Below are 27,770 nucleotides of genomic sequence, written 5' to 3'. Positions count from 1 at the left end.
CTAGTGGTTGCAAACAATTACCCTTGCATTCTGTGCTTCCTGGAGCTCTTGCATCCTCTGTAATCTTGCCTTGTGATCCATCTTCTCAAATATTTTTACTTTGCCCAGGACAGACTTGGGAGCGCCATCTTGCTCCTCACTGCCCTCTCCCACCTCGTCACTCTCTGGGGGAGGGACGGGAGTGGAGGGCTTCAGTATAGGCCGTCCAAAGGAGGGTTTCGCTGCAATGGGAGGAGGACAACCTTTGGTGGATGTCCCCGGAATTTCATTACTGGCAACGGCTGAGGGATTTGATTTGTATTCGTAGGATCTGGAGAGGTCAAAGGAGTCTTCTCTGTTTGCGGTTTTGGCCTGCAGAGAGCAATGACATAGTTTTACCTGGAGCTTATGGGTTCTTTGCAAATCTCTATTAGTGATTTAATACACTCCATTTCCTGATCAGTTTCCAAAGGTGGTCAACAAATTCTATTCCAACAAGGAATCAGATATGGCAGGGCACACGGCCACTGGTCTGGCATCCGGAGCCCTCCCTCACTCCCTATAGAAGAGCACTAAGTGCCTGAAGAAACCGAGAGGGTGCTGGGGAAGTGCTGGAAGGCCCAGGAGTATTAGAGGCCAATCAGACCTAACTTTGTCTGAGAGGCAATTAGAACTTCTGTGAAGACCTCCGAACAAGGCAGGCTTCAGGATGGAAGAGTGGCTCCTGGGTTGGCACCATACCACGAGTGCATGACCAACCTAAAGATAAGACCCAGGTCCAGCCAGAGGTACATAAGCCTGGATTGGGGGGCAGGGAGGGCAGCGTATCACGCTGATGGCCACTTTTCCTTCACACTTTCATCCTAGGCCTGCTGGTAAATTTACACTGATCTCTTTTATGAGGCCACTAATTACTTCTAAAAGCTCACAGAAGCCAATTACTACTTTCTTCTTATTTCAAGTATTGAGTTACAGACAAATTTTATTGGGCTATAAGCAAAAGCCAGAGGGGTAAACAATCATATGACATATGCCCAAGTGTCCTCACATTGATTCTGTTCTGAATAATGATGTATTAAAAAAATAATAAACTAAGTGGTCCTTATATGAGAGGCATTGTAAACAATGGTGGTGATTGTCTTCTGTAGCCAAGTTACCACCAAGGATTTTTCAGGTACATCTGAATCAGACTGTGGGCAGGAAAATTTAACTGGACAGAAAAAGTAAAATAGATTCTAAGAAAGTGATTCTGGGCATGCAGTATTCATTACACGTCTATTCTTTCTATATAAACAAATAAACAAAATGAAACAGACACTAATCGTTCTAAAATTGTACCTTCTTCTAAAACTGCCTTGTCTGCCTGCTTTTTTGCCTTTTCCTAATTTTGGCTTCACCCAAAAGGCCAAAAGAGAGGCTCTAATAGAGAGTCCAGTAAATGGAAAACATAATCCAACACCATCTTATTGTTTGAGCTCCTCCCTGGCTATGTGTGCGGTCCAAGGGCGTCTGCTTCCTCCGCCTTCCCATCCTGGGCTTCCCAGCCACGTACCTTGGGCGGCTCTGGCTTGAATGCCGGGGGCGGGCTATTGTCCCTAAGTTGATCTCTGCTAGCAGCCCTCCTCATCTGAGCTCGTGGCTCTGGGCTGGGTTTCCTTATGCTCTACAAGACATAAAGGTTCATTCACAACAAGAACATCCCAGCAGAAAGAAGAGAGCACTGGTCTGCTTTGCTGGAGTTCTGTGAACGTGTGTGAATTCGGAAGCTGAGGTACTGACCCAGGACTTCTTGACCAAAAAGGCTGTTACCAGGCATATTCCCCTACTAGCAAGTGCTTAAGATACTGTGTTCCAAAACTAGCTGCATCCACTGTACTGTTCTCTTTAGGTCTTCCCTAAAGTCTAAAGTCTCTTTTTGACACTGAAAGCTGCTAACATTATAAAGCATTCACGCAGCTGAGACATTTCAGAGTTCATTTTAAAATGGCTGCACCCAAGGCATATGGACATTCCCTGGCTAGGGAGTAACAATGAGCTGCACCTGTGACCTACACCAGAACTTTCAACCTGCTGCGCTGGGCCGGGGATCAAACTTGTGCCTCTACAGTGACCTGAGCTGCTGCAGTTAGATTTTTAACCCACTGTGCCACAGTGGGAACTCCTAAGAGTTCATTTATCCTTTACAACTTGCCTGATATATATACCAATTTTTTCTGTCATAGAGAGTTGTTCCTCCTGTCAACTTAATATATGGTCATTTTAAGGCTCCACCTGTGGCATATGGATGTACCAGGGCTAGGGGTTGAAATGGAGCTGCTGGCCTATGCCACGGCCATAGCAACCCGGGATTCAAGCCACATCTGTGAGCTACATCAAAGCTCACAGCAACACCAGATCCTTAACCCACTGAGCAGGGCCAGGGATTGAACCCACATCCTCATGGATACTAGTCAGGTTCATTACCACCAGGCCATGCTGGGAACTCCATATTTTTGGTACTTTTATTTCGTAAACAATAAAACCATTCACTGATGTGAGCTAAAGTGCTAAAGAGGAGTTCATAGCAACAATTATCCAAATATATGGAGAGGCTTATCTACAAAGATCATTATTCCAATGTTCTCTGAGGTGAGAATAATCTACATTCTGGTTCTAACTTAGTGTCTGGTGATGTGATTTCTTGGATCACAGAAGCTGTTTGTACACTGGCCAGTGGATGCACAGTACACGGAATCAGACATATAAATGATCATGAACTCAATTAAAAAACTGAAATACAAGAGAGAAGGAAACTGATGGGGAAAACATTCAGGAGTTTTGGCAAGATTAGGAAGGTTAAAGGGAGGCTGGAGAAGAAAAAGCACAGATACCTAAGAGTACAGAGACCTAATCAAAGGTTACAAGTAAATACAACAATATCGTATTTAAAAATAACGTCCCACTTGAAATTTGGACCTCACACGATCATCGTGCCCAAGGACATCTGTGTGATGAGTACTGATCACTCAACCTCTCCCAGCGCTTACTTCCTGTCCTGCTTCCGGGCACCCTAGACGTCATCCGGTCCAACCCTTAGGAATACCTGCCACAACACCCTGAATCAACACTGGCCAGAGGAATTCAAGTGAAACGCCAGAACCTCCTTCTCCTACCCGTGGCCTGGCAGCCCGTGGCCTGCCTCGCCTCACCTCCTCATGCTGCACCGGCTCCGAGGAGCGGGTGATGGAAGACACCAGTGGCTCCTCGGCTGGCTCATCCAGCTCATTGTCAGTGTAGGCGCCTCCTTCGCCGTCGGTGTCTTCAAAGTCACTGATGAGGCGGCTGTCGCAACTCAGATAGTCTGCGCCCATGGCGGTTAAGTAGGACATGCGGTCTTCGGGGTCATCATCCATCCCTTCCATCTAGAGGAATTTGTTTCGGAGGGTCAGTGGGATCTGACATGGCTCCTGGGAGTGAGGGCTCAAGAAAATTCCCAAGGGCACAGCCAAGTGACAGAAACCTTGACTTGTTCTAGAAAGGGAAGTCACCTTTAGCTTCTTGCAATCACTTGGCTTTAAATTACAAAGTTAATTTTTGCACAGGGACTTAGAAAGCCTCTACTCTATCTCTTCTTGATACTATCCTTCCTATATGCCTCCAATGAGCCAGCCTTCCTTAGATTGTGGTGCTTCTCTTCCAGAATCTAGGTCTCCTCCAGCTTTTTTCTGTTGAACTGTCTCCTGGTAATAGGTGCCTTGAGCTGCACCCCTCTCCACTTGGCCACGAGATCCTCAAATCCTTGTTCAACCTGTTCTCACCAACGGGGTTAGCAGAGAGCCTTGGTGGGTGTAAGTGCTTAGGGGATGCTAGATACCCTGATTAAATATGCAGTTCCTAAAGGGTGAGCCTAGGACTCAACAGTCTGGTAACTGAGGCACTTCTGCCACAAAATCGTACCTCTAAGGACTCACAAACTACCTCAACTCAAGTGGACTACAGAAACCAGCGCCAAAGGCTCTTGGAACCAAAGGACATTCTATAATTTCTCTGCTTCCTCCCTGCAGTCTGTCCATGTGCAAACCACCTGCACGGATGAGAACCTGGCCAGTGTTAGAGCCTATACAGGCATCCCAGTGCTCTCTCATCACCAACTCAAACTCCTAGGACACATTCTCTGCCAAGCTGCTTTGTCAGCCAATGATTCCAAATCTGTTAGCTTTTCTTCTATGAATTTTTAACCATATTCTCCACGCCCCTCAACCTCATTTCTCACTTCCACACTGACTTTCCTGAGTCCTTAGTAATAAGCTGTTGAGCTCAGCACAAGGTCTTGTAAGCTCTGATTAGTGTGTTTGGAACACAACACTAGTTACTACGTTAAAAGCAAAAGGGAAGTGAATGTAGGGCTGCACATAGCACATTCTGCTTTTTTTGCAAAAGTCCCTTCATTTTATTACTTTTTCAGAGAATTTGTGAGTTTTCAAACGATTAACACATATGCTGTGATCACTAGAAATGGGCATGGTTTCACTACATTCACTACCCTCCTGAGAAAAAATTCAGAAGACGGACTCTCACCTCATAGCAGAGTCTCTGTGTCACATACCTTTCCTTCAGAGACCCAAACTGCTTCCCCTTGCTGATGCTGAATTGTGTCCTTCAAGCTGCCAAACCAGCTGTCATTGGCTGAATTGAGGTTGATCGTAGCTAAAGAAATGTAAACCACAAAGGTGTGCATCAGTTTCCGGAGACCTGCTTATTAGAAATCCTACTTGACATAATTTATTCCAACTTGTTATATTTAAATTAAAACTTTGACAAATGGAAGAGAAAGTTGGCACATATTTCAACACTAAGCCAGCTGTGGGAATTTACATCCCAGGTAGATGTGAAAAAGCTAAAAATGGACTAATTTCTTTTCAGAATGGCTATTTTTCAGAAAAGCTACCTTCATTTATTTATTTGCTTTTTAGGGCTGCACCTGCAGCATATGGAAGTTCCCAGGCTAGGGGTTGAAACAGAGCTCCAGCTGCCAGTCTACACCACAGCCACAGCAACACCAGATCTGAGCCATATCTGCGACCTACACTGCAGCTCAGGGCAACGCCGGATCCTTAACCCACTAAGCAAGGCCAGAGATTGAACCCACGTACTCATGTATACTGGTCGGGTTTGTTACCCCTGAGCCACGATGGGAACTCCGAAAAGCTACCTTTAAAGATGTTTTTAGAGTATGTTCTTCAGGAGTAAAGATAACATAGCTAAATCAAATATAAAAGTACCATATTTTAAAGATGAGTACATAGACATGTATATTACAAATTTTAAAAGTGCCAATGTACTTGTTTATCTCCAATAAAAAACTAAACATTTAAATGTAGATCATTTTGATCAGCTTAAACATTTTAGAATATAGATATACCTTAACCAAACTCTACAGGTGGGTATTTATGGAATAGACATTCTCTATTCAGAAGAAAATATATCTTGCATAATAGCACACATAATGCTTGACCAAGCGCTTTTCCAAATAGCTTATGCAGATTAGCTCATTTCATGCTTCAACAAACCTTACAAGGTGGTACTGCTATCGCTTCATTTTACAGATGAATAAGTGAGGCACAGTAATGAAATTAACTAGCCCGAGGCCTCATACCAAGCAAGTGGAGAAGCCTGGATATAAACTCCTAAGTTTGCTTTTAGAGCCTATGGTTTTAGCAACTGCACAACATACCATGACACAGCCCAAAGAAAAACAGGAATTTAGAGCACCAATATAAAATACCAAGTAAAACATATGTGATCATTCTTCAGCAATATGTACTAATAGACCGAATAGGGATAATCAAAACTGAGCCTAAAATGATCAAACTACAAGTAGATTACAATTTTTAAAAACAAATCCTCATGGCCAATTTATTAAGGGATATTTTGTTGTGGTGGTCTTTTTGTCTTTAGGGCCGCACCCACAGCATATGGAGGTTCCCAGGCTAGGGGTCTAATCGGAGCTGTAGCCGCTGGCCTAGGCCACAGCCACTGCAATGCCAGATCTAAGCTGTGTCTGTGACCTACACCATAGCTCATGGCAACACTGGATCCTTAATCCACTGAGCAAGGCCGGGAATTGAATCCTCAACCTCACAGTTCCTAATTGGATTCATTTCCACTGAGCCGCAATGGGAACTCCTTAAGGGGTACTATAAGTCACCCAAAACTGGAGCTTACTAGTAAAAGCTGTTTGGCAGCCTGACCCATCTATTCTAGAGGCTGCATAATTTTCTGTAAATAGCCAAAATGAACCAGTAAGCACATTTCATAAACAATTCTGCTTCAAATTTTCTTCTTAGTAACATAGAGCATTCTTTCGTTTAAAAAGTCCTAACACTGACCTTGGAAAATTCTGAATGAGCTTACAATTTCCTTGGTTACTAATTATTCATAGCATTAGAATAAGCTGATACCTTGGACAAGGAAAATTCACCTTGACTACTTGGATGTATGTATCATTATCATGGTACTTTTGAAGATTATTGTCCTCTTGGTAATAGAAGTGAGACTGTGCACCCCAGAGACAAAGTGAGTGATTTGCACTAAATGTATTCAAAACATTCAGCCACCGTTTAAAGCTTTATGTTGGAGTTGTCTGAAATGGGTACAGTTTGTATTTATCACAAGAAAAACCTAAAGTTAAAAGGGCAGTTTGTGAAATGCAGAAAATACATTTCATGCCCCTTAATAAAATGAAAAAGTCGGAAAACCTCTGATTGAATTCACATAAGTATACGGGGGTGGAGGGGCGGGGGGTTTTCACAGTAGCTAATTTCCTAAGCCTCATTAAAAGGTAATTTCCGACGAAGCTGCTAACATCCCAATTTGACCTCCCTTTAACAGGTGGGTGCACAGCCATGATGCTGCTGTCCCTCCACTTGGAATCAAGTTCCTTGGGTTTACTGTTGGCTTTTCTGCTCATTAAGTTTTTCAGATTCTTTGACTGCAAGCAATATTGGTCAGTTCCTCATGTTTCCAGCCCTGGACTAGACCTATGTTCTCTTGGACAGACTAAATACATCTCAGCCTCCATCTCAGCTGGGAGTCCTGGAGTTCTGAGGGCATCCATCCCCAGCCCTGGCTCAGTACAACTAGTATCTGGGAGGATGTGAGTTTGATCCCTGGCCCCACTCAGTGGGTTAAGGATCCGGCATTGCTGTGAGATGCGGCGTTAAGTCACAGATGTGGCTTACTGTGTTACTGTGGTGTTACTGTGTCTGTGGTATAGGAAGGCAACTGCAGCTCCAATTAAATCCCTAACCCGGGAACGTCCATATGCCACAGGTGCAACCCTAAAAAAATGAAAAAACAAACAAACAAACAAACAAAAACCCCCAATAACACCAACCAAAAAAAGGAAATGGGATTTTCTCATCATTTTACAATAAGGGAAAGAGGACACCCTTTATAACAAGAGGAAAAAGGACACCCTTGGTGAGACCACCTGCAAGATAAGCCTTGATTTTGAATTACTATTCAACAGGAGTTCCCGTCATGGCACAGGGGTTAACGAATCCGACTAGGAACCATGAGGTTGCAGGTTCGGTCCCTGCCCTTGTTTAGTGGGTTAGCGAGCCGGCGTTGCCATGAGCTGTGGTGTAGGTTGCAGATGCGGCTTGGATCCCGCATTGCTGTGGCTCTGGTGTAGGCCGGTGGCTGCAGCTCTGATTCAACCCCTAGCCTGGGAACCTCCATATGCCGCAGGAGCGGCCCAAGAAATAGCAAAAAGACAAAAAAAAAAAAAAAAAAGAATTACTATTCAACAAAGTAGCTCTATTAGTCCTTATTAATTCATTAAAATGCCATAAATTTAAAATCATAAAAAAAACCCCTTGATTTTGGCCATAGTGCACAATGAGTATCAAGTTACAACTGAGTGAGACATGGGCCATAGGAAGTATACAGGGATACGCAGCTTTCATGAGTTACTTAGAAGTATGGAAGATGACTGTGAAAGGCCATCTAGTAGACAACTGAGGTCTCTTGGCATCTGCTCCATCCATCTTCAGGATCGAGAAACATTTCGTACTAAAGGCTGGCAACCTATGATGACAGCAGGTCAGCTCAGAGTTCTAGATGAAACTGGACACTCATAGTGTCTACATTTCCATTCCAGCTCCTAACCTGAGCTACCCTGAAACCTTCAACTTCTTAATTCACTTGGTCAAGAAATGGTTTGGTGTGCTGGAGGCAGTCCTGATTAAGTTACAAGCATATATGCCTTGCATGAGGCTAGCTTTCAGCACACAGCTGGATAATGTTCAGTCTCTGCCTTCAAGGATCACTTAATCCTAGTGGAACTGAATGAGGAGTTGTTCAACCCTTGTGCACCCTGGGGCTCCTCTGGATCCTTGATCAGATAGAGCCAGCTAGTAAGGCCTGTGCTCCAAAGAGCAATTGATGCTGACTCAAAGTCAGACCAAGGAAGCACCCCAGAGGCACTGCCTCCCTCCTTCTGCCCTGCTCTCCCTTTCCTCCAGCCTCCTTCACCCTGGTTTTTCCTTCACAACTCACTATTTCTCTTCCTGGTATCTCATATCCCCACAGGAACCCCCAGTTCAACTCTCTGGGGGATGCCCCTAGCCATTCAATGGACTCTTTAAGGTAAGGAGGGGAACTGAAGCGGGCGTAGGATCGACATCAGTCACAATCACATGAGTCTCAGTTCAATGGGCAAATTATACGTTAAAGGGAGAAATGGGCACTGCATGACACCTTCTGCATTAGGATAATATGTCTGTGCTGTAATGTATAAAAGATATTGGACAACAGAGTGCTGGTCTGGGCTCAGCCATACACTAATGTGTGACCTTGGAGAAACTGCCTGGTCTTTCCTATGGCTTAATAAGATAGCACACATGAAAGGCGGTACCACTGTTAGCTACCTCTATATTAAAAATAGTAATGATAGGAGTTCCCGTCATGGCTCAGTGGTTAACGAATCTGACTAGGAACCATGAGGTTTTGGGTTCGATCCCTGGCCTTGTTTAGTGTGTTACAGATCTGGCCTTGCCATGAGCTGTGGTGTAGGTGGCAGACGTGGCTGGGATCTGGCATTTCTGTGGCTCTGGCGTAGGCTGGTGGCTATGGCTCCAATTAGACCCCCTAGCCTGGGAATCTCCGTATGCCGCAGTTGTGGCCCTAGAAAATACAAAAAGAACAAAAAAAAAAAAAAAAAAGTAACGATAATAATAATTATATTAGTAGTAGTAGCAGCAATGGTAAAACAAACAAAAAACAAAAAAACAAAAAACACAAAGAGGGAAGATTATATATGAACATACTAAAAACACAAGTTCTTAAGGGTCTACAGTCACGAAAATCCAGTTTATGACACACACTCCCTTCTTTGCATTTGGCTAAATTCCCTCTGTTATAGCATTTCACTACAATAGTAAGCAGTATGTCTCACTCTTGAACAAGAAAAGCCAGTACCAGTAAAACAAGGGTCTAACGTGAACATTCATTAATTCACCCTTTCCCTTCCCAGCGAAGGATAAGCTAAAAATGACACAGGTTGACGATAACTGGCTGAATGCAAACGAGCTATCATTATCCTAAGGATATTAAGTATAATCATACAGTATACTTACATTGCTCCCATAAAACTGCATGACCAAAAACTTCCTGTAAGCCTTTTATACCCTTAATTATACCACAGAACTAGTTGTTTTTATAGGTAGTGCAAATATTCAGTTACTAAAACAGTCATGTTCTTAAATCATTTTACTTTCATGAATAATAGTAGCAGTAGGTCTGCACTTCCGGAACTTTAAAAAATGTTCTAGGAGTTCCCGTTGTGGTGCAGTGGTTAACAAATCCAACTAAGAACCATGAGGTTGTGGGTTCGGTCCCTGGCTTTGCTCAGTGGGTTAAGGATCCGGTGTTGCCATGAGCTGTGGTGTAGGTTGCAGATGTGGCTCGGATCCTGCATTGCTGTGGCTCTGGCATAGGCCGGCGGCTATGGCTCCGATTAGACCCCTAGCCTGGGAACCTCCATATGTCAAAAGAGCGGCCCTAGAAAAGGCAAAAAGACCAAAAAAAAAAAAAAAAAAAAAAAGTTCTATTAAAGGTAAATTGGAGAAAAAAGTATATACTGAAGCAGAGAGAACGGTTTAAGTAACCCCCACGTACAAACCACCCAGCTTCAACAACTATTGACTCTTGGCCCCACCTGCTTTCCTCACCAAAGATTATTTAAGCAAATTCCAGACATCACATTCGGTCATCTATAAATATTTTATTTAGCATTACTGTCTAAAAAGGACTCAAAAAAAAACCGATAATCACAATATCATTATCACTCTAAAAATAGGAGTAATAAATCCTTAATATCATCCATCATCCAGAGTGTTCAAGTTCCTACTTCAGGGACATTTTCAAATAATGAAACCAAGTTCCTATCATCTTCTAAGTTAGCGCAAGTATAGATGATAGGCAGAGAACAAAGACAGAAGCCATAACAGATGTGGGTACTTGATGATATGCTAGGCTTAATCACTTGCCTTGGAGTCCCATACAAAAATTTGAACCTCATCAACATGAGCAATTTTTGTGTGTTATGGATCTTTATGATCATTTTCAAATAGTCAAAGTTACAAAGTTAAATATACAAATGCCATGAGTCTAGTATACTCACTTTATAGGATGAGCTACTTTTCAAGGAGTCATGAAAAGGATTTCAGATTACCATTCTCCATTCAGATTATTTTCCTATCTCTTACAGTCTACAATTCTCTATTTCTCACTTTTGAGCAAAGAGCCTACTTTTTTTTTCCCAGCCAGGATTGAACCTGCACCAGAGCTGTGACCTGAGCCACAGCAGTGAAAATGGCAGCACCTCAACCCACTAGACCATCAGGAAACTCCTGAGATGACATTTTCTCCATTTCACTTACCTGTGAAAAGATGCGCACAAGTTTTTTTAAGTTTATTGGCTTGATCAAATAACTTCCGAGAACTTTTGTTGGATGATGGGTTCAACCTCTGTCTCATGGTTTTGACGCCTTGTCTAGAGTCTGGGTTGAAAAAAATCACAATTGGGAACCACTGAGTATAATTCAAGAGGTCCACGGCTTTGGGAGTCACATCCAAGAGTGCATGCTTGTCCTGTAAGAAATGGGGAACAGTTACGTAAATGAGCGGGTAAAGTCACATAGCATCAAAAAGTTTGTCTTAATCGGTAAAGGCTGCATCAGATAAAGTGTGCCGATTTAAATCAAAAAGCAGAAAACATTACCCTCCACATTAGGTCCATTTTAGCATTACCAATCTATTAGAACTTCCGAGGAAATGATTTAACAATTTATTTGGTATAATGCTCAGAACTCAGAGGAAACCAATACACCAGTGCCACAGAACATCAGCTAGTTTATAGTCTGCTTTTATCATTAACATTTAGTAGTTAATAAATACAAATTCCATTCTTAAAAAGATTGCAGGAAACCAGGACCCAATTCCTCATTCAGGTGGATTTTCTCACCTGTTCAATAATTTGCCTCACGGTATTCAACCGTACCACCCCAGTAGATTTCTCGGATCCTGCGTCTCTTGGTTCTGTTTCTGCAAAAGCAAAAAAAAAAAAAAAAAAGTGTTTTCTTATTTGGGGGGGGGTCGAATGAATACTTTAGAAATCAATGACAACCAAGTACCCCCACCTAGCATTAGCAAGGATAGAACACATGACATTCAGTATCTTCTAATGAGAGGTGATGGGAAGGATCCATTCTCCCTGTTTAACCAAAATCTAACCAGGAGAAACAGGCCAGGACAACAGGGGACATTCTAAGAGATAAGTGGCTTGGACTCTTCAAAATACCACGTCACAAGATAATTTAGAAAAGGGGGAGACCAGAACGATCTAAAATTCAAATGTGCTAATATGCCTTGTTGCATTATGAATTTAAAAAAGCAACAACAAGCTATGGAGGACATTACTGGGAAAACTGAGGAAATTTGAAAAAGATTACATATTAAATACTATTATTGGATCAGTTCAAATTTTTTGGCTGTGATAACACTGTTGTGATTGTGTTGGAAGAGAAATAGGAGATTCACAGAAGTAGGAAGTGTTATAATGCCTGCAACTTAAACTTTCAAATAATTCAGTACAAATTGTAAAAACTGTGTGTGTGTGTGTGTGTGTTTGTGTGTCTATGCAGGGGAGGAATGTAGATGGCAAAATGTAAAAACTGTGTGTGTATTTGTCTATGCAGGGGAGGGGTGTAGATGGCAAAATGTGGGTTTTTTTTTTTCTTTTCATTTTTTCGGTATGTTAGTTATTTTTCAAAAGAAAAACTGGGAGATTTAAAGAAAAAAAACCTGAAAAACTTACTAGCAGTTTGGAACAAGTCAGGCAACTCATTTGCCAACTTCTCCATTGCTATGTCTGCTATGGGTCCGAATAAGACCACAGGTCTCTTGAAACCAGCTGAAAGGAGATAAGAAAAGTCATAAATTTAGGTATAAAATAAACTACAAGGATATATCATACAGCACTGGGAATATAGCCAATATTTTATAATAACTACAAATGAAGTATAACCTTTAAAAATTGTGAATTATGATATTGTACACCTGTAACTTATATAATATTGTACAGCAACTACACCTCAATTTAAAAAAAAAAAAAAAAAAGAAAGGAAAGCCGTGAAAACACCTACATATCTACAGCTATTAAAAATTAAGTAATAAGAAGTTCCCACTGTAGCTCAGTGGTAATAAAACCGACTATTCATGAGGATGCAGGTTTGATACCTGGCCCCTCTAGTGGGTTAAGGATCTGGCGTTGCCATGAGCTGTGGTGTAGGTCATAGACGTGGCTCGGATCCTGTGTGGCTGTGGTGTAGACCAGAAGCTTCAGCTTCAATTTGACCACTAGCCTGGGAACTTCGATCTGCCACAAGTGCAGCTCTAAAAAGAAAGAGAAAAAAAAAAAAAAAAGAATTAAGTATCAATAGGCTATCGGTAAGCCAATTAAAAGAAAGAAATTGTGTGTTCTCTCACCTCCAATTCAGCGCAGTTCTTTTCTACAGTCTAGGCCTTCACTCCCCTCACTATTAGTAAAGATAAACTTTGCTCTACAGAATATACAAAAAATTCTTAATGGGAGTATTAAAAAAAAAACTGAGGTTGTAGAAATACAAGCCTGCATAGCTCAATTTTTGGTAAGTCTTAGTTCGTGTTTAAATATGATTCCAACTCTGTAAGCTGGCTTTGGCCTAAGTGATATAGGCAAATCAGAACATGATCATTAAAGTCTAAAAACGAAGAAAAACAGGCTCAGAGCCCAGTCAGATTATCTCCTGACCCCACTTGGCTTCCTCACCTTCTCGAAGCAAAACCCTCTCATAAGCCGGGAACTTGGTGCTGATGGACACCACGGCTGTCAGGTCTTCCCGACTCTTCCGTAGGTTCTTTTTCACACCTGATCTCTGGCCACGCATCCTCCAGAAATCAGCCCTGTCTCCAGCGCTGTCTCTTTGGGCAGTCTGAACGCTGGCCATCTGCTCTGCTCTAAAAGAAGAAACCAGGGGATGTCAATCTCTAAAGCCAGGAAATGCTCAAATGTGCATATTACAAACCAAACCCAGTCGTTGTTACTCATGGACTTGGATTAGAGAAGATGCAGCTTGACAAGGACCGAGTTTCATAGGATGAGAAAAGTGGAGGCTTCCTCTTCTGGATGGAGGAAGAGAAAGGCTGGGTGGCTCAGTCATAACCACGCTAACTTGGCTTGTTCTGTTAGGCTGGTATACAGGCGAACCCTGTCTTACTGCACCTGGTTTTATTGTGCTTTGCAGATAATGCATTTTTTACAAACTAAAGATCTGTAGCAGAGTTCCCATGGTGGCTCAGTGGTTGATGAACCCCACTGGCATCCATGAAGACATGGGTTTGATCCCTGGCCTTGCTCAGTGGGTTAAGGATCCACTGTTGCTGTTAAGCTGTGGTGTAGACTGCAGACAAGGTTCGGTCGCTGTGGTGCAGGCCTGCAGCTGCAGCACCAATTGGACCCCTAGCCTGGGAACCTCCATATGCCATGGGTGTAGCCCTAAAAAAATTAAAAAAAAAAAATCTGTAGCAACTCTGCCTTGAGCAAGTCTATCAATATCATTTTTCCAATAGCATTTGCTCACCTCACATCTCTGTGTCAATTTGGTAATTCTTTCGAAATTTCAGACCCTCCAACAGCAAAAATATTTTGAGGCTTGTTTGTTGTGTGAACTCACTGAAGCTTCAGACGATGGTTAGCATTTGGGGCAATAAAGTGTTTCTAATTATGGTCTGTACATTGTTTTCTTAGACATAACACTACTGTGCAGTTAACAGACAATACTATACTGCAAACATAACTTTTTTTTTTTGTCTTTTTAGGGCCGCACCTATGCCATATGGAGGTTCTGAGGTTATGGGTCAAATCAGAGCTGTAGCTGCTGGCCCTCACCACAGCCACAGCAATGCAGGATCTGAGCCACATCTGCAATCGACACCACAGCTCATGGCAACGCCGGATCTTTAACCCACTGAGAGGCTAGGGATCGAAACCGCATTCTCATGGATACTTAGTTAGGTTCATTAACCACTGAGCCATGACAGGAACTCCAAATATAGGCTATTTTATTTATTTATTTATTTATTTTTAGAGCCATACCACGGTTTATGGAGCTTCCCAGGCTAGAGGTCAAATTGCAGCTGCAGCTGCCAGCCTACACCACAGCCACAGCAACATGGGATCTGAGCCGTGTCTGTGACCTATAGCACAGCTCATGGCAACACTGGATCCTTAACCCGCTGAGCGAGGTCAGGGATTGAACCCACGTCCTCATGGATGCTAGTCAGATTCGTTTCTGCTGAGCCACAACATGAACTCCCACAAACATAACTTTCCCTTTTTTTTTTTTTTTTTTTTTTTTTTTTTTTCTAAGAGCCACACTAGTGGCATATGGAGGTTCTCGGGCTAGGGGTCAAATCGGAGCTGTAGCTGCGGGCCTAAGCCACAGCCACATCAACATGGGATCCGAGCTGCATGTTTGACCTACACCACAGCTCACAGAAACACTGGATTCTTAACCCACTGAGCAAGGCCAGGAACTGAACCTGTGTCCTCAAGGATGCTAGGCATATTTGTTTCCGCTGAGCCACGAGGGGAACTCCAAACATAACTTTCATATGCACTGGGAAACTACGAAACTTGTATGACTCACTTAATTGCGATATTTGCTTCATCGTGGCTAGTTTAGAACCAAACCTGCAGTATCTCTGAGGTATGCCTGTAAACATACCTGCTGTCAAGCCACAGTTATTTTTGTTTCTTATTCTCCCCACAGTCAGCCAACCAGTAAATATTCACTGGGATATGTAAGCCTCTCCCAAGGATGAGGGCTGAACACTGGAAAAGGGTGCTGCTAAGGCCATGTGGTGTCTGCTCACACAATGCACAGAGCAGCAGACATGCTCCTTAGGAAATGGTCCAAACACCAGGCAAGAGCAAGAACCAGCCACGAGATGCTAAATGCTCAAAGCAAACCAGCTGGAGTCCCCGTCACGGCTCATCAGTAACGAATCTGAGTAGTATCCATGAGGACTTGGGTTCGATCCCTGGCCTCTCTCCCTGGTTAAAGATTCAGTGTTGCCGTGAGCTGTGATGCAGGTCACAGACGAGGCTTGGATCTGGCATTGCTGGGCTGTGGCTTAGGCTGGCAGCTGCAGCTCCAATTTGACCCCTAGCCTGGGAACTTCCATATGCAGTGGGTGAGGCCCTGAAAGACAAAAAAACAAAGCAAAACAAAAAAAGCAAACCAGCTGGTGGTAATTTCACAGCTCCAGGCCACTCACACACAAGAGGTAGATGATGGCAGAGGACATGATGACAAATGATGAAATTGCATGAGGTTTCCTTATGGGGGGAGGGGTTTGGTGTTTATTTGGGGGAAGGGCAGCTTAAGGGGGTTATATAGGAGTGTGTGGTCTGTTACCTGCTTTTGTTGGGAATTAAGCCTTTTTCCAATTCATTTCCAATCCTCACGGCCAGCCAGTGGCCCAGCTTGCCATCATACAGCGTATCTACGACGCGGAAGACCTCCCCTCTGGTAAAGGCCAGGCTCTGCGGAGTTTCCTTCTCACATTCAAAGTGGCTTCTTATAAAAAACGAATCCCCTCTGCCACAAGCCAGGATGTCTCTGTACACTAAAAGACAAAAGCATCATTGCACACTGCATTCAGCTTGGCCTGAGCTCTTTTCTGGAAGAGTTATCAGCTCCTCCGAATCTCTGATTACCCTCTGCACCTTTTCTTCAAACAGGGAACTTAGTGCACTGGCCCCATGAGAAACACAGCTTAAACAGGAAGAAGGGCAAGTAGCTAAATTCAAGAGTTGCTGTGATGGTTAATTTTACGTGTCCACCTGACTAGGCCATCAGGTGCCGAGGTATTTGGTCAAACCTGATTCTAAGTGTGTCTGTGAGGGTGTTTCTGGTAATTTTAGTATTTATCTCTGAGTAGACTGAGTGAAGCAGATTGGCCTCCCTGATATGGGTGGGCCTCAGCCAGTCAGCAGAAGGGCTGAATAGAACAAAAAGGTGAACCCTCCCCCTGGCTAAGAGAAAATGAATCTTTCTTTCAAAGTGGGCCATCAGCTTTTTTCTTGCCTCAGACTCTAATAGATACACTGGCTCTTCCTGGATCTTGAGCCTGCCAGCAGCAGCACTTTTACTCCAATATCAGGCAGCTAGTGAAATTTTTTCAGTGGGGGCATAGAACACATTTCTATAGAAAGTTAAATGATACCCCAAGTTTTTCCATATACTGTGACCCAGAGATGAGGTGTGAAGATCTACTTCAATTTTTTATTTTTTTAATTAATTTTTTTTACTTCAATTTTTTAATTATAGACTTGCCCATTCTGGTACCAAATTACCTCCCTCTCCAACCCCGACTGAACTAATGACCAAACTTGCTCACCATCAGCTCGGCTCTGAGCTAAAATGGTCACCATTTCACCTTTGGGGATTTCTAACAGGTAGAGAACAGCATCTTCCCGAACCAGCCCTCTGAAATCCTGTGTGTTCACCTGATGGGAGAGGCAAACAGAAAAAATGAAACAGCAAAAAATAAGTTATTTTTAAAAAGGTGCCACTTGAGCCTTTTTTCTGTTTGGTTCCATGAGGGCCTAGTCAGAGCAAACCCCAGATGTACAGAAGTCCTTACAGCCCTACTCAGACCTTCCCAGCCCACTACTATGGGCCTACCCTATGTGGGCACCAGCACATCCACCCGCCTACCCACACTTGCAACCACCCTTAGGGATATGCCATTCCACTAAGGATCAGATTAGATTTCCTGTGGTTGTGTCTGTCTCCCTCTCTTCTTTGAGTCTTCTATATAGGTGGCCAGGAAGGTCATGTACAATTATGAATCAGATACCTATAATGCAGTAAGGAGTGGTAGGGTCTGTGGCAAATGAGTATGCCGGCCCAGCTAAAGGCATTAACACTTTTTGACCTGGTTCAAATAAAAGCCTGAAAATAAAGGGGACCAAACCCACCTTTGTCTTATAGTTTCTATCACCTGATAAAGAGCATTAGCCTTATATGGCAGACCATTAACCTAATATATAGGCTTATACACATAAGCTTCTGAAACATAATGGGCAAGAAGCCTACATTTATCCCCCAATGACTAAATAGGGTATATTTTAAATAGCTTTTGGAAGACAAGTTCAAGAGCAAGTAAAATTAAAAAGTGGGCCAAAGAAAAAAGATACTTTGACTTCTTTGTTCTGTACCTTTAAAACCATTTTAAAACAGATTACATATAAATAAAAAACAAAAGTTACAGTATCTAATATTTATTTATTTGGTCTTTTTGTCTTATTAGAGCTGCACCCGCAGCATATGGAGGTTCCCAGGCTAGGGGTCCACTCGGAAGTACAGCTGCCAGCCTACGCCAGAGCCACAGCAACCCCAAAGCTGAGCCACATCTATGACATATACCATAGCTCACGGCAACACTGGATCCTTAACCCACTGAGCAAGGCCAGGGATCGAACCCGCAACCTCATGGTTCCTAGTCGGATTCGTTTCTGCTGTGCCACAACGGGAACTCCCATCTAATATTTTAATAATGTATTTACAGAAGTGAAGATACAGATTCCTATGAAATATTTTCTTCAATCATAAGATGTGTAGAATCCTTTAATCACAGGGTAATGCCTTACTATTGAAAAAAAACCATTAACTAAGCTTAATTTAATTAAGCTTTGGATTTAGGATTAAGTGAAATAAATATTAGACTAAAATTTACCTGGCATTTTTAAAACAGAGTAATTTACTAAATCAATGGTGTTAACTTTTCCTTTGAAACAATATTTAGCATTTAAGACAGCTCGCTCCCATCTCTCTGTTCTCAAATTAGGGATATTTGCACTTTGGTACCTAATCCTTTCTTGCATGCCATCTGCAGATCTACCTCTGTGTCTATTTATGGACACATGGATGTTTTTATAGGCATGGTACAAACTTGTATGTTTACTTAAATAAGACAAGGTCATGGGCATGGAGGAAGACCCTGGAGGTCTCTGTCCATGCTTATGGCCACTTGAGACTGACTTTCCATCAAGCCCAAATCTATGACGCTCAAATGGTAGCTACATTTTTAAAATCCCCATGGTTAACAACTAAACTTAGAGGAATTTGTTCTCTTTTTTTCTCTTTTCCTTCACCTAAGAGTTTCTGAAAAATAAATGGCATACCAGGTAAAAAAAATAAGCAAAGATCTGGGTAAGGCAAGCCCTAAAGCAAGTGTATTTCTGTTATTTAGAAGGCACATATTCTACCACAGCACACTCATGTTTTTGTCCCACATGTTAAGCTGTCACCTTCATGTATTTATTTATTTTTTTTGTCTTTTTAGGGCCACACCCACAGCATATGGAGGTTCCCAAACTAGGAGTCCAATCAGAGCTGTAGCCGTCAGCCTACACAACAGCCACAGGGACGCGGGATCTGAGCCACGTCTGCAACCTACACCACAGCTCACAGCAACACTGGATCCTTAACCCACTGAGTGAGGCCAGGGATGGAACCCTCATCCTCTTGGATACTAGTCGGGTTTGTTAATCGCTGAGCAACAAGGGGAACTCTGAGTTCAACAAGGGAAACTCCAAGTTCAACAAGGAGGAGCTGCACTTAAAAAAACTGGCGACAAAAAATTATTTTATCAGGTACAATGTACCCTGATATATTCAATTTGACTATGAATATATCAAGGAATGGTGAAACAAATTATAGGAAAAAAGGCCAGGGCAGCACTTTGATACTTGAAGGTTAGGTTGAAAGACCCTCTCTAATAAATACCCTCTTTTATTATCTATTTGGTAGTCTCCAGGGTCTAGCTGTGTGTGCTATGAGCCTGAAGAGGATTCTGTGTCAGCTACACTATAACTGTGTAACCACTTCTCTGTGACAGTAGGGGAGCGCAATCTTTTTTTTTCACCCCTTTGTAGAACTGAGGGTTCGATAGTTAACAGAAAATCTATTCACCCCTAAGAATGAAGCCCATCTACTACCTGACCTCCAGATGAGACAGTGCAAAAGAAGGTGGTTCCTACAGCTTCCTTCTTGTCGTCAGAGTGACAACAGGAAAGAAGACACTTTCTTAAAGAGACAGCGCTGCATACCATGACTCTGACCCATGGAAGTGACTCTCCCTATCTTTAATGACTTAGAGGAGTCTCAAGCCCCTGAGTGAATTTACTGGGTTTTTTTTGTTTTGTTTTGTTTTTATGGACATTCAAAAATCTACCTTCACCTGCTCCATGAAATCTGAACCACTGTCATGAGGCCAAGAAGGAAAAGGACCATTTCTTTTCATGCCCGGCTGCCTACTTCCTGAGGAATTCTGCTTTTCTTCCCGCTCCTTTGAGACCAGAGATTCTTACCAGATCCCCAAAGTAACTCATACAGAAGAAATGCTAGTTTATAGAAGCAGAAATTCCAGGGAAGATAATCCCCTAGCATTCTGTATTTTTATAGTCATGAGGTACTTAGCATTTGTGACATTAATTCTGAAGTCAATGGAAAATACATGATATGTGCATCATAAAATGTCAGTTGGGTTGGTAACCATTTTTTTTAAATCAGTAGATTACACAAACATATATATAGTAACTTTAAAAGTACCAATGTTTAGTGAGTTCCCTTGTGACCCAGCAGGTTAGGATCTGGCATTCTGAGGTTGCTGCTGTGGCATGGGTTTGATCCCTGGCCCAGAAACTTCCATATGCCAGGGGCGCAGCCAAATAAAAAAAAAAGTACCAATATTTGATTAACCAGGGATTCCCCTGCCTGGTCAATTTTAGATGTAAGTAACACACTGAGTGGCAGCCAAGTCCTTATTCTCCAATGGGAAAAAGAGCAGACATTGAACTTCCTACTCTGTGCAAGAACTCTGGTGGATACCTTGCGAGTATCACCTGTTCTAATTTTCCCAGGGTCCTGTGAGGCGGGTATGTTTATCCCCATTGGACAGATCCAGAAACCCGAGTCTCAGAGTTGAAGTCAAGGCTACAGACTAACATGAGGCTGGGACAGGATTCAAACCAGATGATCTGATGCCAACACCCAACTTTGCTCAATTACATCGCACAGCTTGAAGAGATGTAACGAGGCAGGGGAATCAACTAAAAACCAAACATTGGCAAGATCTTTTGAAAGATCTTCCATGTAGGCCTTTAGTCAAAGTCTCAATTTTGTAGTTAATCAAACTAATTAAAATCTGTGCAAAGGTCTAGAAACTATTAAATTCCCACAGAGGTAGGGATGAGTTTTAGATCCCAGAACCAAGGAGACAAGGCCCATTTGAAGGAAACAGAGACTTTATGTTCAGCAGCGACACAAGCTGGGCCACTTCCCCCACCCTTATGTAAGAAAGAACCTCCAGGAAACCCCTCTTTTTCCCAGTAACATCTAGAAACAGGGCTGGGATTTCTTACCTTCAGAATCTGGTCCCCTTCTTGAAGACCTTCCTGCTCTGCCGAGGTACCCTCTTGAATGCCAGCCACAAATATTCCAACGTCATTGCCACCAGCCAACCGGAGGCCCACGCTATCTCCCTTCTTGAACCTGATCATTTTGGTATTGGGACTGCAGGGGAGTCCATTTCAGGAAAAAAAAAGGAGGGGGAGATTTTTAAAATTTTGGTAAAGGAGAACCAACAGTAGCAGTGAGAAATTAAATTTTTTCTATCTATAAAGTGATCTACCCTTTAAAAAAGTTCTCATTGGGAGTTCCCATGGTGGCTCAGCAGTAACAAACCCGACTAGTATCCAGGAGGATGCGGGTTTGATCCCTGGCCTCACTCAGTGGGTTAAGGATCCAGCATTGCCATGGCTGTGGTGTAGGCTGGCAGCTGCAACTCTGATTTGACCCCTAGCCTGGGAACTTTCATATGCTACAGGTGCAGCCCTAAAAAGAACAGCAACAAAAGCACTCATTTTTCTCCTATAAACTATAATTTTATCTTCCTTGGGGCTGTGAGATGAGTATCAATAGGCCACTTTACCAGTGAAGAATAGAAATAGAGAATGTTTAAGTAAACTCATTCAAGATTAGAAAGTAAATAAAGGCAGGAATAGGGCAAAAATCAAGTCCGTCTTGACTCCTACTTCAGGATTCTTCCAAGGGAAAGACTGCTGTCCCCACAAGCTTCTTGTCAAATGGACCCAGCCTGGGTCCAGGGAAGCTGCTCTTGATCACCAAGGAACCAGGGGTTCCCCTGTTAGTGCAGAGCACTGTATCACTTCTCCCGGCCTCCATCTGTCACTACAGCCCCTTCAGAAGCACACTGCTGAAGCACTACTTGACCTATCTGGGAGTTCTTGATCTGGCAAAACTCAAATACTCAGAAAACATCTGGAACACAAGCCAGGTAAGCAGACAATTGGAGTTAACACCACAAAGGTCACTCACTTTCACTTTTGACTTTTCCTACAAGTGACTTCTCTCCTCATAACCACCACCCATAAAGGTTGGTTAAAAGCAAATGATTGCATACAAAATCACCATCTGTAGTTTAAGAACACTATTTTTCCAGATTTCAGTTAAAGAGAGCTGTGTGGACAAAGAAAGGGGGAAAGCAAGACAGACTCGAATGCATACCCATATATTGCTAAATCCTCAGGACTCGGACGAAGAACGTTTCTTGGGGCTGGTTTTGGAGGAGGAGCTGAGGATTAAAAAACATCATTACTAACCTGAACTATTAAGTTTGGTTGTCTCAAAGTATAAAGATCACAAAATCCACCAAAAATTCAAGTCTGCATCTTATGCTACATTTGTGTCATCACATCAAACAACAAAGATAAGCCTTTAAAAGTGAAATTTAATTTTGAGGCATTAGCAGGTGTCAATGGTTTCTCAAAAGAAGCGAGACATAAACCTTTAAAATTCGAAGTGCATAATCACATTTATAGGCAGCAGCAATTTAAAAAAAATAATTTAAAAAACCATGAATATCTGGAATCTAATATATGGCACAAATGAAACTTTCCACAAAAAAGAAAATCATGGACTTGGAGAATAGACTTGTGGTTACCAAGGCGGGGGGGGGGGGTGAGGAGTGGGATGGACTGGGAGCTTGGGGTTAATAGATGCAAACTATTGCCTTTGGAATGGATTAACAATGAGATCCTGCTGTGTAGTGCTGGGAACTATGTCTAGTCACTTATGATGGAGCATGATAATGTGAGAAAAAAGAATGTGTACTTGTATGTGTAACTGGGTCACCATGCTGTACAGTAGAAAAAAAAATTATATTGGGGAAATAACAACAACAAAAAAACCATGTGATGATGCTATTCTCTTCCATGGATAAATATTTATACATTTATGAGACTGTCACACTGCAGGCTGTGCTAAAAGGGCAGATTATTTATACATTTCCATCATGACGACAATTTTATGGGGGTAGAGGTAGGAAATGGGGTTGAGATCGGAGATGGGAGATAACAGGACCTCAACTAATCAAACTTGACAAAATGTGACCATGACATAATTAGAAATATGTATTCAGTCCTTGCTCCCCAGCTCCCGACGCAGAGCTTCTAAAAGCCCTATCATTTCTGGAGTGATGGGGTGCCAAGAGCATCTCTGGCTCTCATGTTTGGTCTCTGACCCCAGTCCTTTGGAATTTCCTGGGTGACAGGAGTGTCCTTTGTTCTAAAAAGATGACTCCTAGCAGACTCCCAGATAGCCTCATGATGGGGCCAGTCACCAGAATAAGGAAGCCATGCACACGACAAAGCCTCCATAAACTAGAGGGTTCGGACTGCTTCAGGGTCAGTGAAAATACTGAGATGTTGGGAGAGTGACATGCCTGGAGAGAGCAGGAAAGCTTGTCTTCCATTTAGCTGTTCCTAAATTGTATTTTTTATTAAAAATAATAATAACATTAATAGTGAGAAAAGAAATTTCCTGAGTTCTAGCAAATTATCAAATGCTGGGAGGGGCTGATAAGAACCCCCTGTTGAGAGCTGGTTGGTCAGAAGTGAAGGCAGCAACTTGTGACTCATGTCTGCAGTGGGGCATCCTGTAAGTCCGAGCTTGAACCTCAGGGATCTGCTCGGACTCGGGCAGTCAGTATGAGAATTGACCTGAATTGTAAGACACCCAGTTGGTGTGTAGAGAAATTGAGAACTGGTAGTTCGGGGCAGAACAAAACTTACGCAATTGCTGTCCGAGGTATTGTGAGCAGAAAGTTTAGGTGGGGGTCGGGGATGGGAGGCAGAAGAACCATGACTAATAAAACATCACAAAAGGTGACCAACCTGTTGCCACATAGAAGGGCTATTATTCTTTATATCGTTTCAATGTTAAATAAGATAGAAGTACCTCTTCCACATAGAAGAACAATTTTTTAATAATTTCTCTTGGAGTTCCTGTCATGACCGAACAGTTAACGAACCTGACTAGTATCCATGAGGACAGGAGTTTAGTCCCTGCCATTGCTCAGTGGGCTAGGGATCCAGCAATCCAGTGAGCTGTGGTGTAGGTGGCAGACATGGATCCTGCTTTGCTGTGACTGTGGTGTAGGCCAGCGGCTGCAATTCCGATTGGACCCCTAGCCTAGGAACCTCCATATGCCGTGGGTGTGGCCCTAAAAAGACAACAACAAAACAACAATAACTAATATTAATATTATTATATTATTAATAATATTATAATGTTACTATAATAATATATTATATAATATTATTTATATGTATAATTATACAATTATATTATACATTATATAATATTATACTATAATATATAATATAATAGTAATATCTAATATTATCTAATATTATTATTATTATTATTTCTCTCCTTCCAGCCACCCTCTGGAATTACCAAGCACACACACCTGAACACGACTGTTTAAAAGACACCTCACCTGGGGCTTCCTCTTGATATCTGGGTTCTTTGCTGGGCTCAGTGCTGACCGCGGCTGCAATATCCCCAGTGGACTTAAAGGGAGTGGGTGTGGCGCCCATCCTGGACCATCTGCTCTGCATGTCCTCTCTTGAACTTAAGCACACGTCATGTTAATGTCTCATCATGTGACAGATTTGCAAATATGTATGTGTATACACCACAGGAACGCGTGCAAGGGAAAATACACATCATCTTACTTTGGCCTTTCCTTCAGCTTCTCATTTGAGGAATGATAATCGTAATCAGAATACTGCTGCCGTCTCTCCTCTGGAGAAAATGATCGGTTCGACTCTATTTCTGAGATATCTGGTTTCAAAAATAAGAAAAGACTTTCAATAAAATATTAAAGACCTGTGCCGGAAACTATTCTAGTCTCTGGGCAAAGAAACATGGGAAATGGAAGAGAGGCAGGCAGTAAATGTGCTATTAGTTTGACAGTCTTCTATTGGAAAAAAATAATCTGATCGTTTGAAAGGCAAGGCATTAATGAACAAAGAGGAATCCAAAATCAGAATTTTATGTTCCTCTTTCTTCAAACTTTCCATCAAAGCTGCCACTGACGAGTCAAAATCCAATGACAGGAATGCATCTGTGTGTGTACCTCTTGGTATTTGGGTTCTTTGCTGGGCTCAGTTCATTTTTACCACATAAACCAGTGCTTCTCAAACTTTGCTATGCATGCACATCACCTGGGATCTTGTTAGAATGTAATTGTGCAGGGTGGGGCCTGAGATTCTACAATTCTATCAAGACAGATGACACAATGCTGCCAGTGGGCTGAGGACCACATTTGAAATTATAAGGAAATAAAGGGAGTTCCCATCGTGGCTCAGTGGTTAATGAATCCGACTAGGAACCATGAGGTTGCAGGTTCGATCCCTGGCCTTGCTCAGGGGATTAAGGATCCGGTGTTGCCATGAACTGTGGTGTAGGTCGCAGACGTGGCTCGGATCCTGTGTTGCTGTGGCTCTGGCATAGGTCGGCGGCTACAGCTCCAATCAGACCCCTAGCCTGGGAACCTCCATATGCCTCGGGTGCGGCCCTAAAAAGACAAAATACAAAATAAATAAATATATATAAGGAAATATACTGTAAGCTTCTAGAATGCTGGGGTCATTTCTCATGCTCCACTTCTTTTCCGGTACTCACAGAAGTAACCACCTGATCAGACATTTTATATAATGGAAATTAAACAAAGTTTTAAGGTTTCATAAAGCAATTATTTGAATGATCGAGTCCATTTTCAAACTTGGGAACTTAATATTTTCTCAACTTTTCTGCACAAAGGCAATACTAAGTTAAGGTTAAGGAAGATACAGCCTGGAATTCTCCCTTGGTGCAGCCTTTGGGTTGCTGCTGTGGTACCGGTTTGCTCCCTGGTCTGGGAACTTCCACATGCCATAGGTGCAGCGCCCTCCCCAAAAAAGAAACAAAATAGTGTATTGGTAATTTTTACATGCTTAAAATATTATTCTATGTATTGTTTATCAACTACACTTCAATTAAAAAAAATTTTTAGGTTATGCCCAAGAGCGAAAAAGAAAAAAGAAAAGAATAAAAACCGGCTAAGAAGACATGAAACTATTGGGAAGGACATAAAGTTGGATTTGCTTATGGAAATAAACAAGACTGACCAAATAAATAATGTTATCCTATGTATAATTCCTACTCAAGCTTAAAAAAGAAATGAATATAGCATCATGCACGAGAAGAGGTGATACAGACTGCTAACCAATGAATACCACCATATTCAGCCATTCCCACTGAGTCTTTACTACAGTGTCAACCTGTTCTATCTGTCTTCCACCTTGTCGTCTCTTTGTTGGAAAGATTAATAGCCGCTTTAGAAAAATATCAGGAGTTCCCGTCGTGGCACAGTGGTTAACAAATCCACTAGGAACCATGAGGTTGCGGGTTTGATCCCTGGCCTTGCTTAGTGGGTTAAGGATCTGGCGTTGCCGTGAGCTGTGGTGTAGGTTGTAGACTTGGCTCGGATCCCGAGTTGCTGTGGCTGTGGCGTAGGCTGGCGGCTACGGCTCCGATTAGACCCCTAGCCTAGGAACCTCCATATGCTGTGGGAGCGGCCCTAGAAAAGGCAAAAAAGACCAAAAAAAAAAAAAAAAAAAAAAAGACAGAGACAGCTTCCTCACTTCCAGCTAAGCTCACAGCCTCCGCTTCCATTACCTTCTACTTCCGAGTCGCTGTCATTTAATGAGGGGATGTTGATGAGCGTCTGCTTGCTGTCTCTCAGCACCACGAGCTGCAATTTTCCTCTGGACTTTTCTATCAGTTTTCGAGCATCCGTTAAGGACATGTTCTCAGTTACCGTTCCATTTATCTGTGCATTTATGAAGAACAGTAATGTTACAAGCGATATAACTATTCACAGTGAAATAGAAAATTCTTGTTTTCCCCTTCTAAAAATTTAAGAGCTTTGCCCAACTATTCGAACAGACATGGGCTTCAGGACAACTGACTGAAAAAACATGAATTATCCCCAACCCCCGCTGTTTTTTTTTTTTTTTTTTTTTTTTTTTGGCTGCACCCACAGCATGTGAAAATTCTGGGCCTGGGATTGAACCTGTGCTACAACAGTGATGCGAGGCACAGCAAGGACCTGAGCCACTGTAGTGACAATGCTGGATCCTTAACCCACTGTACCACTAGGGAACTCCTGAATTATCCTTTAAATTAAATATAACCCTGCATGCCTCGGACCCAAACACAGGCTATAATGTACTTAAGTTACTCTGCTAATTTATTTAACTTCCAAACTCAAGATGTTGGGCTTGGTTTACTACTGGAACCCTGACTGAAGAGGTTTACAGAAACTATTAAATATTCAGTATTCATATACTACTAACTTGCCCTCTCATCTTTCTTTAGAGAATAGGAGCTTAAACTCTAAATAAACAAGGAAGAAAGTTGCTGTTGAGTTTTTTTTTTTTTTAACTGCCATTACGCTATCACAAATCTCCAACTCTGGTTTTCCTGATAAAAAGGATCTCTCTGCCCCACTTCCAGCTTTGTCTCACTGTTGGTTCCCATCTCAACCAAGTGTCACTGTGTTGGCACTTGAATGTGGAAATGCAGACCCTGTGAGCATGAACCCTTGTCCGCCCACCTTGAGAATGATGTCTCCTTCGTGCAGGTTGCCATCTTTACTTGCCAGACCAGTTCTCGTCATTTCCTTTATAAAGATCTGACTCCCAAGCCGGAGACCATACTCTAGGAGACAAACACACAGACATACACATACTTCATCAACGTGCTCAGAAAACTGAGCCTGGC

General features: G+C 42.4%; 1 protein-coding gene across 9 annotated transcripts in view; it reads right to left on the bottom strand.

Moving 5' to 3' along the window:
- Positions 1-27,770, bottom strand: part of TJP2 (tight junction protein 2) — a 138,472-nt gene that overhangs the window by 3,514 nt on the left and 107,188 nt on the right. For 5 of the 9 annotated variants that reach the window (XM_021070931.1, NM_001206404.1, XM_021070966.1 and 2 more), the window contains 15 exon segments: positions 27,604-27,707; positions 26,664-26,817; positions 24,677-24,785; positions 24,439-24,572; positions 22,164-22,230; positions 20,999-21,149; positions 16,969-17,077; positions 15,984-16,194; positions 13,334-13,521; positions 12,341-12,436; positions 11,489-11,568; positions 10,905-11,115; positions 4,565-4,665; positions 3,168-3,380; positions 22-351 (listed from right to left, as the gene is read on the bottom strand). In XM_021070931.1, the coding sequence (XP_020926590.1) occupies positions 22-351; positions 3,168-3,380; positions 4,565-4,665; positions 10,905-11,115; positions 11,489-11,568; positions 12,341-12,436; positions 13,334-13,521; positions 15,984-16,194; positions 16,969-17,077; positions 20,999-21,149; positions 22,164-22,230; positions 24,439-24,572; positions 24,677-24,785; positions 26,664-26,817; positions 27,604-27,707 (2,258 nt within the window). 9 annotated transcript variants of the gene reach the window in all.

This window comes from Sus scrofa, chromosome 1, assembly GCF_000003025.6.
Source record: "Sus scrofa isolate TJ Tabasco breed Duroc chromosome 1, Sscrofa11.1, whole genome shotgun sequence".
Lineage (NCBI taxonomy): Eukaryota > Metazoa > Chordata > Mammalia > Artiodactyla > Suidae > Sus > Sus scrofa.
This window is presented reverse-complemented; position numbering and strand designations above follow the sequence as displayed.